A 19,518-nucleotide genomic window follows, 5' to 3' on the forward strand; every position below is an offset into this window, starting at 1 on the left:
TTGCACATGAGAGGTGTTAAAGTTGGGGCAATCCTTGTCTCTACTTGTGCAGTATGGAAATGACAGTAGCTGCTGCTATGTTTAGATGTTTTTCCTTCAGCACTGAGAGACAATTTTTTTTCTAAGATAGTGTTAAGCCAAGTTATCTAAGTTTGAGAAATCCTGTTGTAGCTTGCACGCTAAAACAAAAATTTAGTTGGTTTATAAAAATTGTTGACATAGAATTTATAGTGGTACTTTGGGATGGATGGATGAGTACAGACATTTCAGAAAAGATGGGTTCAAATGAAAGGGGAATGAAGTTTCCCTTTGTGGGAAGGAGTGTCTAAGATGTATGGTAGTATTTTCTGGGATGGTGTGATAGCCCACTCTTAAGGGAAAAGTGGGTCATAGCAGATGGATGATAGTGTGGTTGGGACCCTGTGGTTCAGAGTTAGAGATGAGACCAGAAACTGTGGCATGATTTTGGGTCTTTGTTGTAGACCACCTGACCAAAGTGAAAAAATAGGCAAATCCTTTTTTGCACAGCTGATGATGTTTCTGAAACACTTGTTTTTCAGGGGGGAAACTCTGACCCTTGTTTTCAGGGGAGACTTTAACTTCCCTGGCATTTCCTGGACAGGCAGTGTGGTGGGATGTAAACAGTCCCAGAGATTTCTGGAGGGTATCACAGACAATTTCTTGATGCAGGTGATGGAAAGACCAGACAGATTATTAGAATAATTGGATACAGTGTTTGCATAATAGTGGAGCTCAAGACCATGAATAGATTGAGGAGAAAATGTTAGAAAGTATAGAACTCAAATAGAGAGTATTCAAAAAACTGATAGGTGGAGATTTCAAGGGAGGCAACTCTAAAAGGCCTCTCTGAAATCCCATGTGAGTGTTGTAGATAGCTCAGCATCTTAGATGCTACTAGATGCCCGTGTTTAGGCTCCTGAATCATGACTGGAGTGACTGATCAATGTAGAGCTCTTAGAAGTTTGAAAGCACAACTGACATACAGGGATCTGAATATGGATGTCTTAATCTGAAACTGAATTTCATCTGAAGAATTTCAGCCTCAGGAACCTGCTTGACAGGTTTGCCTTTGGTTCACAGTAGGTCTTGTTTTACAGTTTAAAGAAAATGCCTGCTAGATTGTTGGTGAGAAAAAAGACAACCCCCAAAAATTTAAATGTGAAAGTACCAGATAAAAAATAAATTGTATCCACTGCAGAAATAAAGATTTCAAAACTAAAGCTTGAGATGTGATAAACTTCAGAATTTCCACCGATCATGCTGAAACTATTTTGACTCTGAGACTTAGGATAACAACACTGAGGACTTTGCCAATTATATATTTTTTAATAAACAACCAACCAACCAAAGTAACTATTTTCTTATAAGTTCTACCTACTCTTGAGTTACAAGGTGCCCAGGAAAGGAGCATTGCATTATAATAACAGCAAAAATTAGGAAATACAATGTAATTATAAATGTCTTGTTGACCTCTGAATCTGTGGAGTCAGTGATATCTTAAAAGAAGCCATGAAGGTAGTACAGTTTGTCTTCCTGCATTTTCTGCCTTGTTTTTACTTGTATTACAAGTGGCAAGATTATGCTATAAAAAGTAATTAAATAATACTGGTATCTGCCAATGCAGTATTATGCTATTTATAACTAGCTTTCATTTTCACAATTTCCAGTGTTAACAGACTAAAAAAAAAAGCAAAAACAAACAAACAAACAAAAAAAAACCCCACAAAAACAAACACAAAAAAACCTCCCAAACAAATAGAACTGGAAGAACACTGAGGTTTGAAACTGAAATTACTATTACTGACATTTCTGCATTGGAAGAATTGTATAGACATGTACTGAATTTGGTTTCTGTTTTATATCCATGGTTTGGATTGAACAATACTGTCAAATTGTAAAATTATATGAATTAGTGCTACAACTCAATGAAATGGAACAGATTATTTTTTAAATTGCTAAAATAGTACTAGTTTATCATGAAAAACTAGAATATCTACATTTATAGTGTTTAAATCTGTTTTTTATTCTAGATCTTTCCCATTACACTGTTGTACACATTCTTTGGAGATGCATATTTACTTTCTTGCTTGGAGAAAATAGTGAATGAATATGAAAGATACATTTGGAAAAATTGAAGTTCCGATGCTAACCACTATCATTAGCCCAAAAGTTGGTAGAAAATACTGAGTGGGTTCACTTGCTTTCAAGTGTGCTTTTCAGGGTAGTATTTACCCTAAATTAGTAGACTGCAAGTTCTTGAACAATGAAAACTGCATGCTTCACAACTGCTCAAAGCAGAATCAGCTACAGCACATTGCTCCAAATCTCATCCTGGTGGATTTTGAATGCCTTGAAGGCTGTTGAGAATATCCCTAGAAATGAGGACATTCAAAATAGGCAGAAGTGCCTTCCAGCCCCAGCTGTCCTTGAGTCTGTAACCTTCTGCAGTCTGGAGAGCCCCTGGCATCAGCATCACTGTCACTCGAGCCTGCCACTGGGGCTGGAGCCGAGCCCCAGTCTGGGAGGCCATGGACACAGATGGGCCACTCATTTGGCTTATGGATTCATCTGATAATTGGATGAGAAAAGCCTGCTGTTTACTACTCTCTTACACTACACTTGATTTAAAACAAGTAAGATTGGTAGTGCAAGCATTTGGTTGTGACATCTGAACAAACAGTAGAGTTGTTGCAAGTTTTTCTGAAGGACATAGATAAAGAAATCAGACAAACTGTTTCAATCTACATTTTTTTTTTTTTTCTTGAAAGTCTATTTCCATCATTACCTTCACTTACTGGTAATTTCCTGTCTAACTTGTAGCTCAAGGTTCTGGCCTTTTCTTGTGCTTCTTTCCCCAGTGGAATAGCTGAGCTTACATGGCTGTTCCCCTTGAAAATCTTTTAGAGTGGTTTAAGCTTTCCCTAGTCCTCTTGTTCTTCCTTGGGAGACAGTGTGACCATCTTCCCTAAAGTAGCACATCAAATATAGAACTCTTTGTTCTGTTAGGAGTCTTCCGCTGCCCTTAGATGGTTAGTAAATAACATTCTGCTTTCAAGTGATAAAAAATTGATTTGCAGTGATTCACTCTAGGTGCTTCTTTTCAAGTGAACTCTAACATATATGTGTTGGAAAAATTCTAAGCAATTTTCCAGTAAATAAAGGCATTGTGATAACTCAGACATACTGTTCTGTCATTATTTACCAAAGGCTCTGTCTCTTCCTAAAAATAAATAGGACTTTTAGATTAGAAAGTAATTTCCCGAAAGTTCTCCTATGCTAAGAGTTATATTGCTTAGATAAACCAAGTATGAGGTTTTTAGCTGATAAAAAGAAGAATTGCAATTTTCTCAAGGGAGAAATCGAAGGTTGAAATAGTGAAGCATCTTTTGAGGAAAATTCTCTAAAGTTTTTTAGGTGTAGAAGAAGACACAGTATGCTGTGATTTCATATTGTCAAACTGTTTGATAAAATAAATTTCATCATCTTGCACATCTTTGTAGAAAATATATTAAGGTACTCCACTAGAATTTGAAAGTCATTGCCAGCAAAATTGCCAGCACATAATATCAGAAGTGTTGAGACAACAGGAGGCTGTGTTCCAGTCTCGGTGCTGCCTAGAGGTGGTGGTGGTATAAGGCAGAACAGAGATGGAGTCTGGGCAGTGACTTAGGGACCTGCCAGAATTGCAGGTAACGACGCCTGTGACCTCACAGAACATTCCTTGCTTGGCTTAGTTTAAAAGATTTTGTAATTACAAATGTCACATTTATGATACAGTGATCTGACTAAAATGCTAGTGTTTTATGTTCCTGTTTTGAGAGTAAAATTGAAAAAAATATTTGGTTGTTTTAGGTTTTTTTAAGCTTCATTTTAAACAACTCATGAAAAATACTTTACTATCTTGTAATGGTTTTCTGGGCTTTTGTTGCCTTGCGGCTGACTGCTTAATGTTCTGGGATTTTGCAAAATCAAGGTTATTGAAAAATCTGTTCTAAATACTTTAATGTTGTAGAACATATTAATGTTTATGCAAGTCAGAGTAAAATTGTATTGTTCTGAAAAGACATTAGCCATTTGCTATGTTTGGCTGAACTTTGTTGATTTTTTTTCTGTGTCTTTGTTGTGGCAAACTAAATTGTATAAATGTAATAATGGATCAATGAGGATCAAACCAGATTATTGCTCCCTTCTAAATAATTTTTCTGACATGTGAATACTCTCTGTGAGTTGAGAATGCCATTGATTTAACAGCTTCTTACAGGAATTGAGCTTGGGCCTAAACAGCCTCACACTTGTACAGATGGAAATTATGAGCTAACCACAGAACATGCCATGTCATATTTTTTTGTTTTCACTTAATTCATCAGCATAAAACCTTGATGTGATGTACTAAATAGTGTTTGAGCAGCACCACCTGAGAAAAGGCAGCAATATGCTGCTTGTGCATAGGATGTGCTCAGTGTTGACTGCTGCTGTCTCTGCTCTCATTTGTTGATATTTAAAAGCATTTGTTCTTTCAGTTGCTTAAAAATTCCATGCTTGAGAAATTCTTGTACTCATACAGGGTGAGGCAATAAAATTAGAGGTGAAAAATGTAACTTTCAGAAGGTCAGTCTTATCTATTTTTCAACTATCTTGTATACCTGTGCTTTGTGTCAGATTTTCCATGATTTGCAAAAGAAGGAAGAAAAGTCCTAACAGAAACTTTGAAATAAAATAGGGACAAACATTTAAAGATTTTTTTTTCTAACATGACATTTTCAAGAATAGGATATGCTTTCTCTTTCCAGACAATAATGATTGTATCTAAGATCTTGATTTAGGCTAAGCAGCATCTTTTTTCTTGAGTACCCCCATCAAGGATCTTTCAAGAAAACAACAGAGACACATTACTCTGCTGTTCTGACACTTGTGTCTTGTGCCATGTATAATTACATATATGAAAAGTGACTTCTATCATGTAAATTTTGTAGAGACAGTGGAAAAATAGGGGACTTCTGTCCTTTAAATGAGAAAAAATTAAATGGTTTTGAATTAGGAACTCTTCTAGTTTGATAGTGGTGACAGGAAACACCAGCTGTGACAGTCTTGTGAGGAAACCTTGGAGAGAAACTTGTGGGCGGCGAGGAGCACTGCAGTGAAAATGCTCAGCTCTCATAGCCATACTCTCATCTGTGGGTAAATGGGCAGATTATCAGGCATGTGCTTTCTCCAGAGGCAATTCCCACAGGTATTTTGAGGTGTAGGAAAGGACTGAGCCCTAATATGAAGTGATTCCTCTCTCCAGGGCTGGAGGTACCCTTTTCCCATTATCAGGTCTCTCCTTCCTCCTCTCTATCCCTATATTTATATGTGAAGAAAATTGAACAGAAATTTTTGTCTTAGCCTTATTAAAAGACGTTTGCAGGTTTGTACATGAAGACATATTTTGCCCCATTTTAGACACATGTAATCATGAAGTCTGAATAACCAGTTCCTGTACATCCTTAACTTTTACATAAAGTCTTTTCAGTAATATTCATCTCTTATGGTATGTTTAATTGTAAAACTGTGTTTTTCCTATAGTTTTATAACACAGAATGTTTATAATATACATGCTCAATAATCAGGGGTAATGCCATTGTTAAGAGATATTTCACTTCTGTGTTTGCAAATTTGCTGTTGTTGTAAAGTTAGATATTGAGGCCATAATTTTTATTAAAACATGGTAATGAGGTTCTTAGTAAAAGATGTAGCTGAGTGAAGCAAAATTACAGCTAAGCAAACTCAAATTTTCCTACTTTGTGATATAAGATGGTAGTAGTAAGTAGTAGAGATTAGAAAGGATTATGTGAGTTTTTTCTTCCCTTGGCATTCACTGAAGTCAAACACTGAATCAACTGGTACCAGCTTATCTATCTAGGTGATACATTTAATCGTCAATGACAACTTTCATGCTAGGAGTTGGATACTGAGCTATTGTATAAGTAGGTTTTCACAATCAGTCTGAACATTGTTTTCAGTACTGTTCTGTTTCACAGTACAATCTTGAAAGAACATACCTTGAAATGCAAAAAAATATATTTTAGTGAATGACAATTCTACTTTGGAGAATTTCAATTTAGCCTGTTTTTGAAGAGCAGAAATCCAGATCCACAAAAGAGCTCAGATCTCCAAAACATCTTTCAAGTAGATATTTAAGTAACAAAGTCTAAATTCAATCTGAAAAGAACCTTTCAGATTTGTCCAGAAGTCTGAATTATCACTATTGAATTTCTTCATTCCGCTGCTTGTCTTTGTATCCCCTGTTCTGTCCATCTTCTCAGGGCTCAGCAATGTGGTGTTTGTTTGCTTTGAGCCAAGCACTTGTCAATATTTGTTTGAAACTTCAGGTTTGGCCTGCATCGACCAGCATGTCTCTCCTAATCCAGGAAGGGTATTTTTACCACCTCTGTTATATGCCTGCTGTATTCATCCATATACAAAATTTATTCCATGTTTTCAATTCTTTATTAACTTACATTAATGAAAATTATGTGCAATTGCTGATTGCATTGCACAGTCTACACATGCTGCTGATGTGCAACATCCTACAAGGTACAGGAGACTGAGTTATTGCTGGTTCCTTCCCCCAAGGAAGGATAAACTCTATACAGATGACAAATTTGAGACATTTTTTTTTAAATGTCCTCTTTTTATATTTTGCATTTCTTTTTTAAAATTTGCCAGAAAGAAACCGGACATCTAATCCAATATTAGTAGGAGTAATGGAAATAGAGGAACAGGGCATTTCAGATGGGTTCTTTCATTTGAGACTAGTTTAAAATTATGAGGGGTGCCTATTTTTTATGTCACTTCATATAAACCATTTAGTTGTTTTAAAGCATGTGAGCAAGAACTGAGAAATGTGTACTTGGCTGCAATTTTCTCTTCTGTCAGATGGAGCACCCCAGTTCTTCTGGAGGTGTTCTGCATCATAGGGGAGTTACAGACTTTTTGTCAAGCAGGTGCAATGTATTTAAAAATTGATGGATAGTGATCTTCAGTGTCCATGTATGCATTTTAGCCTTAGCTTGACTGCTTCACCAGTAGCACATTCCTAGAGAATATAATTTACATAGGATGAAATTCTCCAAGAAACCTAGACAAGAATGTTCCTTGCTAAGATGGAACATAATTTTACTAGGGCAGCTCCTTAAAGCACCTATTGTCTAGTCTCATTCTGCTGTTGCTTCACTTCAGGTTATTTAAATATTATGTTGGGTTTTTTTGTTGGGCTTTTTCCAAAGATAGGGAAAGTGTCATGTATAACTTCTTAATTGCTTATGACACCATTAATGATAATTTCATTGATTTAATGAAATAATACAAGTGGCAAAGCTTTTTAAATTAAAATTTCTTAAATGTTAGATTTTTTTTTAACTGTTCAGGTAACTTCTTCATCCCTAGGTGGGTTTCTGACATCTTTCTGTTGCTGTTATTCCTAGAACCACTCATGCTTTAAGTACTGTAAAGAGTTAGAATACTCCAGGATGTTTGATAGCGTATCTTACCCAAGTCTTTGAAAGACCTTGACACAAGATCTTTTAAAATTTTATTTCCAAAGTAATCACATTCCATGTAATCAGGATATGGCAGAGAAGCCATGTGGACTAGTTTTCTTCAATGAATCAGAATTGCTAACTGTGTGAGGATATGTGTTTCAACTCCTATATTTCTTTCAGTGTACTTAGCTATTATTTTGACAATAAAACCAGGCTTTTGTGGTAGCTGAAACATCTGAAAATTTTTCTTTTACCTCATGTGAACTAGGCATGTAACACTAATGGATAAATTTGGTTCTTCTGCAAAGTGGTGTGTGCAGGCTGTCTAAACATAATACAGTCAGCAGAGGCTTTTTAGGGCAATTACAGTGTTCCTTTTCTGAAAAATCTTTCAGTGGCTTTAATAGCCAGACCCCCTACCAGTAGATACAAGAAGTCCAATAACATAAATTTACTTACCCTCTTAATGTTCCCTCATAGTCCTAGTAACTATTACTATTATTGCTAGAATTAGAATTAATAAATATAAAAATACTAAAACTCAGTAGTAGAAATATAATTAGTAAAATGGGTCTTTCAGTTTATTTCAGACCATTATTTCCAGTTGCTTTTATTTTAACTGGGATCAGGTATTTTACAGGTGTATGTGTTACAATGATTTGAAATGAAAAATGGAGTAAATATGTGTGTTACTCATTAATTGGTTATGCACACGTCTTCAGGTATTCCAGAATGGCTTCATTTTTATTGCTGTCCTCCAATCTAGCCTTTATATGCTATTAATAGTGGGATATTGCTGGGTTTGGTTTTTTTTTGTTTTGTTTTTTGGTTTGTTTTTTTTTTTTGTTGTTGTTAAGCTGTGATGTTTGCTAAAGGTGTGTAAGGTAGATCTAGCTCATCAAGTACTCAGGTAGCCTCCTGCCTGTCTGCTCACAAGCCCTCACCCCATGACTTCAATGTTTCCTCCACATCCTGCTGCTAAAGTTCAGTTGCTGCATCATTGAATGAACAGACTTGAATTAGGCTACATTTTCTCCATGTGCTAAATGCATTCCTGCTCACACAGCAAGAAAGAAACTTAAGAGAAAAGTGTGACCTATGATTTGGTGAGTATAGAATGCTAGAGGAACGCAAAGGCAGGTGGACATTAGGAGGTTATCACTTATGACTGTACAGTAAGCCTGATTGAACACTGCCACAAGCAATTACTTCCCTTTTTGGATAGGTTTCTCATTTTTGGGTAGTATTCCCATCTTGGATAGGTTTCCCTTAAGGTGACAAATTTTTAAAAGGAGGTACAGAGAGGCTACTTTCCTAATACTGTATTTTTTGTGGATTTTTGAACTTTGAAGCCCAAAAACTTTTGGCAGCCAAAATCATAGGTCTAACTAAAAACCTAATACTGGCACAGTATTTTCAGTTCACCTCATAAAGATAAGCACCCATATTCATACTGTGGTAAGATCAAAGATTGCTAGAGCTTCAGAATAACTAAGAAACAAGAGTCACAGGAAAAACACTTCTGAACACTTCATTGTTATATATTGCAAGGTGTTAAAATATGAACTTTTGGCATTTAACTCTATTGCTTTTGTACTGGGGATCCTAATTGTGACATATCTGCTGCATGTGGGTTTGTATATTGCACTTGGCCTGATCACTGAGGATTTCCCATATTTTCATTTAATTTTTTTTTGCATTGTGAAATTCCTTCTTTTTTTCTTCCTCTGATGATCAGGAGAAAAAAAATGCAAGAAAAAATGCACAAAAAATCTCACTCATTTCCATTTCTTTGCTTTTATTTTACAGGAGACACATGAAATTGTGGCTATCAAGAAATTTAAAGACAGTGAAGGTAATCTTTTCTGCTGCATGATCTTTAATGTCAGTAACTACATTGTTAATATCTATCCAGTTAAAATGAGAAGTCTCATATAGCAAGATATGATTTTTAAAAGATAATGATTTATTAGCTTTATAAATATTCAAGGCACTTATCTTTCATGCCTTCCTAGAGACTGCGTTATACACTCTAATCAGATAACTACGTTTCTTTCTTGATGCATCTTTATTAATATGGATGAGGTTGTGGTGATAGTAAAAGGGTTTTTTAAATCATGTGGATTTAGGGGTAAAAGGAAAATTAAGCTTAGTAGGCCCTGAAAAAAATAAATACCCTAGGTACATGAAGGCCTTGTACCTTGCTAGAACTGCACCTGCGTAGCTAGTACGTGATAAATGATATAATTGTTAGATGTGATTATTGGTTAGTAATTAAATCTAATTACTGTTTAATCATAAGAATAATCATGAGAAACTGTGTTCAGGGGCCTAAGAAGGATCACAAGAAACTCATGATTGACTAAAGTCAATATATACAATAGAACAAGATATGTTTAATAATTAATATGTAAGATATATAACAGTAGAATATAAAATACATTCAGCTTGAAAGCCATGTCAGAGTCAGATTTGGGTCTGTACCCCTGATTCCCAGAGCTCTCAATAAAAGCACCTGCATATAACCATAGCCCGTGGTTGTGTGTGTTCCTGAGCGCTAACAGTGGTACTGTGTATGGTAGTAAGATCTAGATTTGGAGGTTGGATGTGACCACAAAATATTAAAAAGTTGTCTTGTAATAGTGACTTCCAGAGTCCTTTGGCTTTATCACCCTTTATCTGTGAGTGGGGATCTAAATGTAAGGGCAACTTGAAGTTGTAAATGAAGGAGACTGAAAGAAGTTGTTGGGAAGTTCAGTCACAGGAAGATAAATCTGGGAGCTCTCAAGGATCCGTGGAGGGAGCCGGGTGGTGTGGCAGCAGCTCTGTCCTCACTTCAGCGGGCTTCAGTCTCCTCAGGAAACTTGCTCTTTGCCCCTTCACAGCAGACCCTGTGTGCTCTGCAGCATTGCTGAGTTTGCTGAGAGGGAGGAAGAGCCAATTTGTGCAAGGATTAGTGCTGCTGGCAAAGAGGGTGGCGGAGGGCAGGACACGCAGAAATTCCTCTGAGTGCTCCCCACACACGTTCCTCACCCAGCGGTACTAAACCCAAAGAACTGCACAAGACAAGGCTGGTTCTCTGTCCCGTGCTTGTTGGGGGACAGGGAATCACCATATCCTGTCATAGGCAGCCCTGGCATCTGCCATGAGAGCAGCTGTGTACCTTGGGTTCATCATAAGTCAGCCCTGAGCCCCAAAGCCCTGAGTCCCCAAAGAGGGATGAAGTGCGAGAGGAACCGTCCTGGTGTGATATGATGCTGCTTGATTTGCTGGCTACTGAGGCTTTAGCCAAAAGTTAGCAGTGTTTAAAGAAACAGCAGTCACTTTATTTTAGAAAACTTTCTTTTTTTGCTATCCTACAGGATTGCTGGTAGCCATGAAGGTGGTGTTAGTTACAAGGGCTATATTTTTTCAGAGTCAGGCACAGCAAAGTCTGATTTGCATCTTGTTTTGCACAGTGCAATCTTCGCTTGGCACGTCATTTTCCCAGACACTTGAAGAGTATATTTGATAAGTGTTTTAGCTCTGCTGTTCAGAAATCTGTTTTAAATCCCCATAAAAAATGTAGAAGGTAGTTTAATTGTGGTGACTATCTTGACCAGGTCATGAGAGTATCTCATAAGTGCTTTTTGGAACTTGCTGTAGCTATTCAGTACAGATCGTAGGAAATAATCTCAGTATTAAGCCCTAAACAGGATTATTGTATTAGTTTGTCAACCAAAAAATGAAAACAAAAAATACAACATTGTCATTAGGTCTGGCTTTCCCAGGGTATTACATAATATCAGTTTACATGACTGATGTCTGCTTTTCAGATTTGTAGCTAGTTGTTTACGAGTTTCTGGAAATATGACAGAAGTTCTTTTGATGGATTTGATTCAGCCCATTTCACATCTGTCTTGTTAATATGGTAGTTCATTAGAAGTTTGAATATACTGTAATTGTTTCTATTGACATTTTTGTTCCACTGAATTTTTTGCCGTTGTTTGACATATGAATACTAAATGTGCTGGAAAGTGACTGTCTCTTTTATAGATGAGATTATGCAATCAGGCTGATGCAAGCCAACATCAAGCACTCAGTTTTAAAATGAAAAGATTTAGATTGCTCTAAATTATATATTTTTTAATCAAAACATTTGTGATTATAGTATTTTGTTTTCCTTTTCCCTCCTGCTGCACTTCAATTTTTTATTTTCCCCCTCTCTCTTCTGATGATGATTAGTGCATTTGCATGACCAGTGTTATTCGCTCTCCCCTGCAAATGTCTTCTTGCCTTTTGCCTTGGGAAAACAATTTATCTTTCTTGTTTCTTCTTCCTCTGTTTCTGTCTTTGTGGTACATGGCCTGCAAATGTGGTTTAGTTTTGAATTTATGCAAGCATTTCCCATTTAGTAACTGTTGTAGATAACAGTTCTAAGTGATTAAGTACACTGTTTCTTTGTGCGTGAGTAAATTTACTGAATTAATGGATTTCATTTTACTAAATGAAAAATAAAACCTAATAGAGTCGGGCTTGCTTCACGTATCATTGCTAGTATCCTTTAGAATCTATTGAGTTCAGAGTCCCTTAATGATCAGCAGTGTATGAAGCATTAGTGAAGCACTTCTCCTTTCTTGAACACCTTTCAGACAATTAAATTGTCAAACCAGTTAAATTAAAATTAAATGTAATTAACAAAGCAGTTAAATTTCTTGACTGCTTGGAATTAGATTCAGGACTTTGTTGCATCAATAGTTACTGTGCTGCCGCCCGTGGCTGCTACACTGGTCTGGCATTGCTGAATTTCCTTTGAAAGCCATGTGGGGAATGTACAGGACTTGTAAATCTTCAGTCTTAGAATTTGTCATGGCTTTTAAAAAATAAAATTATTTCAGAATCTAATACATTTGTTTGGTATTGTTCAAAGATGAGCTTTGCATTCCAGTGTTTCTGCTGAGGACAACCTTCCCAGTGGTTAGTGTGTGATGTGTATTTGTGGGGTATAGCATGTACACACACATGAATGTTTTTTTGAAGCATATTCGTTCCCTTCATAATAAAAAAAAAGATAGAAATGCAAACAACTTGTTTCTTATGACTTTTTCAGCCACAGAAAACCTTTATGGTCATGATGGGAAATCTCTGAGGGTTGTATAATAAGTAGAGTTGTCATTTACCTCTCTTCCAATGCAGAAGCATGCAGAGAGTCCACACTGGGAAATAAGTTTTTTTTCTCTGTAATGTCTAAAATCAGAGAATTTAATCAGTGATTCAAAGCAAATCTTAATAACGCTTTTTACTCTGAGGTTTTGTTTTGTTTTTTAATCAGCTCACTTTGTCACTTTTACTTCACATTCTAGAAAATGAAGAAGTCAAAGAAACCACTTTACGAGAGCTTAAAATGCTTCGCACTTTGAAGCAGGAGAACATTGTGGAGCTGAAGGAAGCCTTCAGAAGAAGAGGAAAATTATACTTAGTTTTTGAATATGTGGAAAAAGTGAGTTGAGTTTGTAGTATCCTTGCCACAGTTTAATTATCAGCTTGCTAAAAAAATATCTTTAAAATTGCTTTTTTTTTTTTAAAATATTAAGTTATCCTAATCTCGAAAGAGAAGCAGCAGAAACTTTAATGCAATATGTCATGAGACAGCAACACTGATTACTGTTGCTTTTACATCATGTGTTGGTATTTCTTTTAAAAAATTCTTCCATTTGTGAACACCAACATGTTAAAAATAATGCAGACTGGAATACATATGATTTGAAGAAAAATTTCCATCTGAACTTTTTAATCCAGTTTAATTGTAAAGGTGGATAACTGTCTTGTTACACTGTGTAATGAGTCTTGACGTGGTCTTTTAAAACAAGATCATAGACTTTTGACCTTGGAATCTCTTTCAACTTTCTCCACCCTTCCCTGTTAAAAATAGGATTTGTTTGTGTATTTCTGTAAGAAGGTCACTATCAATAGTTGCTTAGAGGGATTTGGCAAAGACCACTGTCATTAACTCCAGTCCTGACCTCATTTTGAAACTATTCCAAAATTTCCTTAGATTGGCCTACTACTGCCAAGCATCCTGATCTGTTTCCAGGGAGGAGCAACCTAGAACAGATTGGTCTTTTGTCATTTTTTATGTCATTCCTGATGAATGTAGCTTTTTCCTATGAATTCTAACCATTTAGCATTTCTAGCATGGAAACACTTAGATGGTATTCAGATACACAGAGTAAGAGAAAATGCAGGTTTAAATATGTCTGTAGCCTTCATGAGATACTGTTCTTTTGATTGAAATTTTCATTTAATTTCCTGCCAGTGTGGTGTTGCAGTCTAGCTGAGTGCTAGTCCTCTGCAGTCAATTTTCTCTCATCTAAAAATTTCTCACCCTAAATGCTGTCTCCTTTATGTCAATTTGACAACTTATTTTGTCATATAACTTGACTACATAATGTGAGGTGACCTATATTAGCCCACAATTTGGCAGAAATCAGTTTTGGTTTTCACCAGCAGATCAGCAACTTCTAATGTCATGGATCTTACTTGGATCTAACCTTCAAACCTTGACTTGTTTCACCCATGTTCATTGTAATTTTTCCAGACACATGAAGTGTCTTTGATCACACACCAACTTAGAACATATATTTAATTTTCTGTTCTAATTGACTTGGCTAAGCTATCTGGAGAAGTGGGTTGAAAGAGCAGCATAAGTAAAAGATATTTAATTGATATGATAAGGGGTATATATTAAAAACTGGTTAAATATCAGTAAAAACACCAGGCTGCAATATCTATCATTATTTACATCAGAATAAAATAATTTTGTAATAAATGTAGGACTATATCTAGTTTTTAGGTAATGTCATTTCTGTATTCACCTTTCTTTTCAGTTAAACTTTGAAGTAAACAAGCATTTCTTATTTTCAGCTATCTTAATTAGTGTCACTCATAGTTTCTTTGAAGACCAGGATGTTTCTGAATTCTTTGGATGAGGGAAAAGTAGAAAGAATTAAATAAAATGTGGTGGAGTAGACTAATTTTTTGTTTAACTGGTAACGAGTACTATGTGTCCTTCAGGGCATGTTAACTCTGCAATACTGAAATCCAGATTATTTAAATTCACATTTAGTCTAATCTCCTTTATTCATCATCCCCTTAGTTAATGTCTTCATGTAGGATTATGTCTTCCTGTGTCGATGCTATTATTTTGTTTTGTATTTGTAACACTAACTTCTTGACTTATTTATCCAGATCCACAGCCTTCTGTTTGGACAAGAATCTTAACTAAAATCAATATGGTTTCTTAAGAAAATTCCTTTCCTCAGATCTGAACTGTGTTTGTAAGAAAACTCATGCTCAAGCACATAAGTTCCAGTATTTACTCCCAAACTGCAAAACTTAGAAATGTTTTCAAATATCATCAAAATCTCTACTGTTCATTAAAACATCTTTCAAGAGAAACCTCAAAAATTTTACTTTACAGCTAGAGAAAATGTTTGTCAAAGACAAGGTAAATTTACTTTTAATGAAAAATCTACAAGTGCTCAGATCCATAATTAAATGAGTTGTGCAAGGCAATATAGCCAAAAAACTCCTATTCAGTGTTCAGTAAATACGACTTTTTTCCTCTCTTCAAATGGGTTGCTGCTGCCCATTATTATTTTAGAAATCAGCATACAAACTTCATTGTACTTCTAATTGTGCAAAATTAGAGACATCTGTTAACATAATGGGAATCTAAGTGTTCTTTTTCAAAGGGGAAATGTACTAGTATAAACAGTAAGTTTATTTTCTTTTCTATTTATATCCACAAAATAGTTGCTATGGCCATAGTTCCTGTAGTGTCAAGATGTCCAAGATCACTATAACTGATCTGTAGCTATAGGATACTCCCTAGGTTTCTATTTATGCCCCTTTGAGGCATTTTTATATCTGTTACTTCATTTGCACTAAGAGGCTTGTCTTGCTTTATACCCATCCATATACAGATGCAGTTGGTGATTCATGGTTTCAAAGTGGCAGAACTAACCTAATGAAGAGAACAGTGTGTTAAAGCATCGTTGAATATTTACAAAATGCTTTGATTTGCTAAACTTCTTTTATGGCCATACACTTGAACTGGTGTTTCTGTTTAAGCAGCCTTTTGTAACTAAATTACTTTTTAGGTGTTTAGGGAAAGTGCTTTGCTGACAGTCTTTTAAGGGCTTATGCTATATTTGTGGTTCACCTTTTAGGGTTATTGTCTTCACAAGTGTTTTCTCCAGAATGAAAACACCTAGGATAATGCTTATGATTAAAATTAACTCCCTCAATGTTAAACTACTGATTTTTCATAACTGAGCTCTTTAGCCCAAAATTGTTGCTTCAGAAAGCTGAAAGCATCTTCCAGCAGCTAGAGTGTAGCTCTTTTAAATGATGTGTCTTTTAAATGTTTAGAATATGCTTGAGTTGCTAGAAGAAATGCCAAATGGAGTTCCACCAGAAAAAGTGAAAAGCTACATCTACCAACTAATTAAAGCAATTCATTGGTGCCATAAGAATGATATTGTTCATAGAGGTAAGTGTATACTTCTCCACAAGGAATAAGGCCTTTTCTAAAGGGAAATATGTTACAACTTGAAATAATTTGCATTTAACATAAATACAAGCAATTGCTTTCTATCAACAGAAAAAAAAAAAGTAAATTTGACTGGGTCTTAAGTCTGCTGCATGACTCCAGATTGTTTTAAAATGAAATTCATCTACATAAAACGTTTGCTGTCCAACTGTCTTTGGGAAGTGATAAGCACAGTAAACTGTAACTGCAGGAACAGACAGTCTAAGAAAAAGGATTTTTTTAAAACATTTCATGGTGCTCAGTCATTTCACTTTTGAATCTGATAATAGAATATTAGAAGAAAAATAACCTAAAACTAAAAACTTGGTCCCCCATGTTTTACTGCTTAAGGCAGTTCCTCCCAGCTCCATCGAGTTTCAGCTCTATATTTACTTTCTCCCTAAGCTTCAAGCACTTAGAGTACACATCTTCATGAATCACTTTGTCTAGTTTTATGTACTTTATCCTGATTCAGTAAAATTCTATTTTGCTTTGTGACTTTGCAAGAGTAATATTTTTAATTAGTATTTCCAATAAGATTAAATCCTCGCATAGTGTGCTTTTTATATTTAAGGCCAGCATGATTCTGAAAATATTTTTAAAATGTAATTTGAAAAATATACCATGTGTATAATAGAGGAATGAAAAAAGGGCTTAAAACTGGGCAAGACACTTTTTCTAAAGAAATTACAAGAGGTGATCAAATGGTTATTATAACTGTAAATGTTAAGCACAACATAATTAATATTTTATTGTTTAACTGGGTAATTGAATTTATTTTTTTTTCTTTTCCTTTCTTTTATTTTGCAATATGAAATATGAATATTGGTTTTCTGCCCAGGAATATCTGTAAGCACATTTCATCTTTCCATATTTTGTTGGGAAACACTTTAAAAGACTCAAAAGGCAGAAAATTAATTCTGCCTGTTCACAAACTGAATTGCTGGAAGCTGCTTCAGCAGTTGCTCTTGTAATGCTTCATTTTTGATTGAATGAATATCTCTAAATAAGTTATAATGAAATAATATTTGTTGACAAAGTCCAAAATTGAGAGAAGTTAATAGCTTTTTTTTCTTTCCACCCACTCTGATACTTCAGATATCAAGCCAGAGAATCTCTTAATAAGCCACAATGATGTTCTGAAGTTGTGTGACTTCGGTAAGTTTGGAAGATGCCTGTTACTCACCTTTTTAAAAAAAAAATCTCTTGCAATGCAGTTTTGCATTATTTTGTAAGAGTTCTACAGTATGTACTGTTTAAAAGTCTTCTAGCAGTCAGAATTGATTACTTTTTCAGGTTTGGGGCTAGTATTTTAATTTGAAAGAATTCTGTTCTTAATTTGCATACCCTGTGGAATACTTGTGTTAACATATCTATAGAAATACTGCATTTCTCTCTTACAGTATTAGATAAGGTTTCTGCTTTTGATGTTGCTGAGGCTCAGCTGAGAAGAGCACAGATGATGAGCTCATTAGGAGGCTGGCAAAACTATAGGTTTATTTGGCCTGTTTATTAAAAATAATTATAGCTTGTTTAGTAAAGACACAGTGAACTTGTACTGTTTGTATATTTTTTGAACCACTGGCTTTTGTGGAATATTATGTGTGTAGTTAGGTTTTTTGTTACCTTAATTAAGGAATCACATGTCCACCTGTGATTAATGACACAATGACTGGAGGTCAGAGTCAGAGCTGTACATGTTAGGTTAACTCTGATGTTTCCTGACCTACCAATGACTGTTAAATGTCAGCTTTAAAGCTTTGAAGAATCATCACCCAAGTACAAGGTGAACTTTGCCCTTGTGAGTAATCCAAGAAGACAACAGGGCAGAATGTTCCAACAATCTGTATTTTTAGTCTAAATGCTACATAAACACAGAATAAAATATTGTTCCCTCTGAAAAGCTTACAGTTTGGCTTAGTAAATAAAAGCCAATTCCACAGTGTTACCCCAAGGGCACTTTTCAGTAAGAACAGTTTGAAAGCTGTCATTTCAAACCTCTGTAATTTTGAATGAAAAAAAGAACTGCTAACAAAATAAATCAAAATAGTTTTTAAGGAAGACAAGAAAGGTGTTTGTCATTGGCACTGCTGCTTCTTTTAATCCTAAAGGCATTTTTGCTTAAACATTTGGCATGAATAACCATTCTAGGAAAAACCTTAGAATATTTGGTCCATATAAATTCTTTGAATTCAGTGCCATTTATTCTGCAGTGTAAGGTACTGCACAGCTCTGACAGAACATCAGGATACTCTTGTGTGGTGTCCTTGGTGTCTTTGCCTTTTTGACACCCACAGGCCTCGTGTCTGCACCACTGTGGTTGCCCTCCCTCACCTTACAGTGATTTGCAGGGTCTTGCCTCTGCCCAAGCCCCACTGAGGGGCAGCCCACTGCCCTGTGCAGAGCTGCACACCCAACACAGGCTGTGCCCTGCACAGGGCATGCCCCAGTCTGGGTTAACCTCATCACAAGCAGGAACAGCCAGTGGGAGCATGGAGCATGAGTGGGTCTTTGTGGGAGCTGTGCACCCACACATCCTTCCCTGGCCCTCCCTCCCTCCCTTTTCTGGGGTGAGGGATTTCCTGCTTGAAAGTAATGCCATTAGAGTTATCACATGAGATCAGCTGACAGATCTCTGCATGGGAACTTCTGTCAACATCCTCTGTGCAGCAGAATTGCAGAAAAATAAAAAGCCAGACAAATGGTATGGTCATGTTTTGGACATCAGTTTTTGCACTAGATAGAGATGGTGTGAATTCTGCCAGCAGTGGTGGTGGTCTGTTGGCTTGCTCACGCTGTGTGCTCCAGCCACATTCTCTTTCTGCTGCTGGAAAAGATGTGCAGTCACAGTGTACTCAGAGTGATCAGCATAATATCAAGGAAGGCAAACTGATACAGGAATTTCTGTGGTTCTTAATGTTCATGTGGGTTAGTTTTCATTTTAACTGGCCTTTCAGTTTTAGTTGAATTTAAAATCCTGAGGAACTCTTGTAAGATGGAATCAGTTTTAATTTTTTAGTGTTATTATTAATTGACATAATTGCTAGTAGGTTAAGCTATTACTGTAAAATACATGTCAGAATAGTGTTAACCACAAGTGTTTCCTGAATGTGCAGAGATGAAGATATAAGAATTTGTCCTGTAGCATGATACGCTGTCTGATCACCTCGCTTAATTCATGCTTTGGAACATGGGTACTTGCCACATACAATATCACATTCCTCATGTGATTACAAATGCAAAGAAAAGGATAATGCATCCCTTTGCAATGGCCCAGTGGACAAAACCAGTTTGAACAGAAAAGATCATAAATTTTTAATGAGATAATTCTTCATAATCCTTCTGCCATGTGTTCTGTACATACCGTGCTAAATAAAATTGAGATTGGTTGTTGTGTTTGCC

The 19,518-nt window shown here is 35.9% G+C and overlaps 1 protein-coding gene across 5 annotated transcripts in view; it reads left to right on the plus strand.

Annotated features, from left to right (window-relative positions):
* Window positions 1-19,518, plus strand: part of CDKL5 (cyclin dependent kinase like 5) — a 129,821-nt gene that overhangs the window by 66,804 nt on the left and 43,499 nt on the right. For all 5 annotated transcript variants that reach the window (XM_072934353.1, XM_072934384.1, XM_030281648.4 and 2 more), the window contains exons 4-7: window positions 9,354-9,399; window positions 12,887-13,023; window positions 15,957-16,077; window positions 17,215-17,274. In XM_072934353.1, coding sequence (XP_072790454.1) covers window positions 9,354-9,399; window positions 12,887-13,023; window positions 15,957-16,077; window positions 17,215-17,274 — 364 coding nt within the window. The remainder of the gene's footprint in view (window positions 1-9,353; window positions 9,400-12,886; window positions 13,024-15,956; window positions 16,078-17,214; window positions 17,275-19,518) is intronic.

The sequence above is a fragment of the Taeniopygia guttata genome, chromosome 1, assembly GCF_048771995.1.
Source record: "Taeniopygia guttata chromosome 1, bTaeGut7.mat, whole genome shotgun sequence".
NCBI classification, from domain to species: domain Eukaryota; kingdom Metazoa; phylum Chordata; class Aves; order Passeriformes; family Estrildidae; genus Taeniopygia; species Taeniopygia guttata.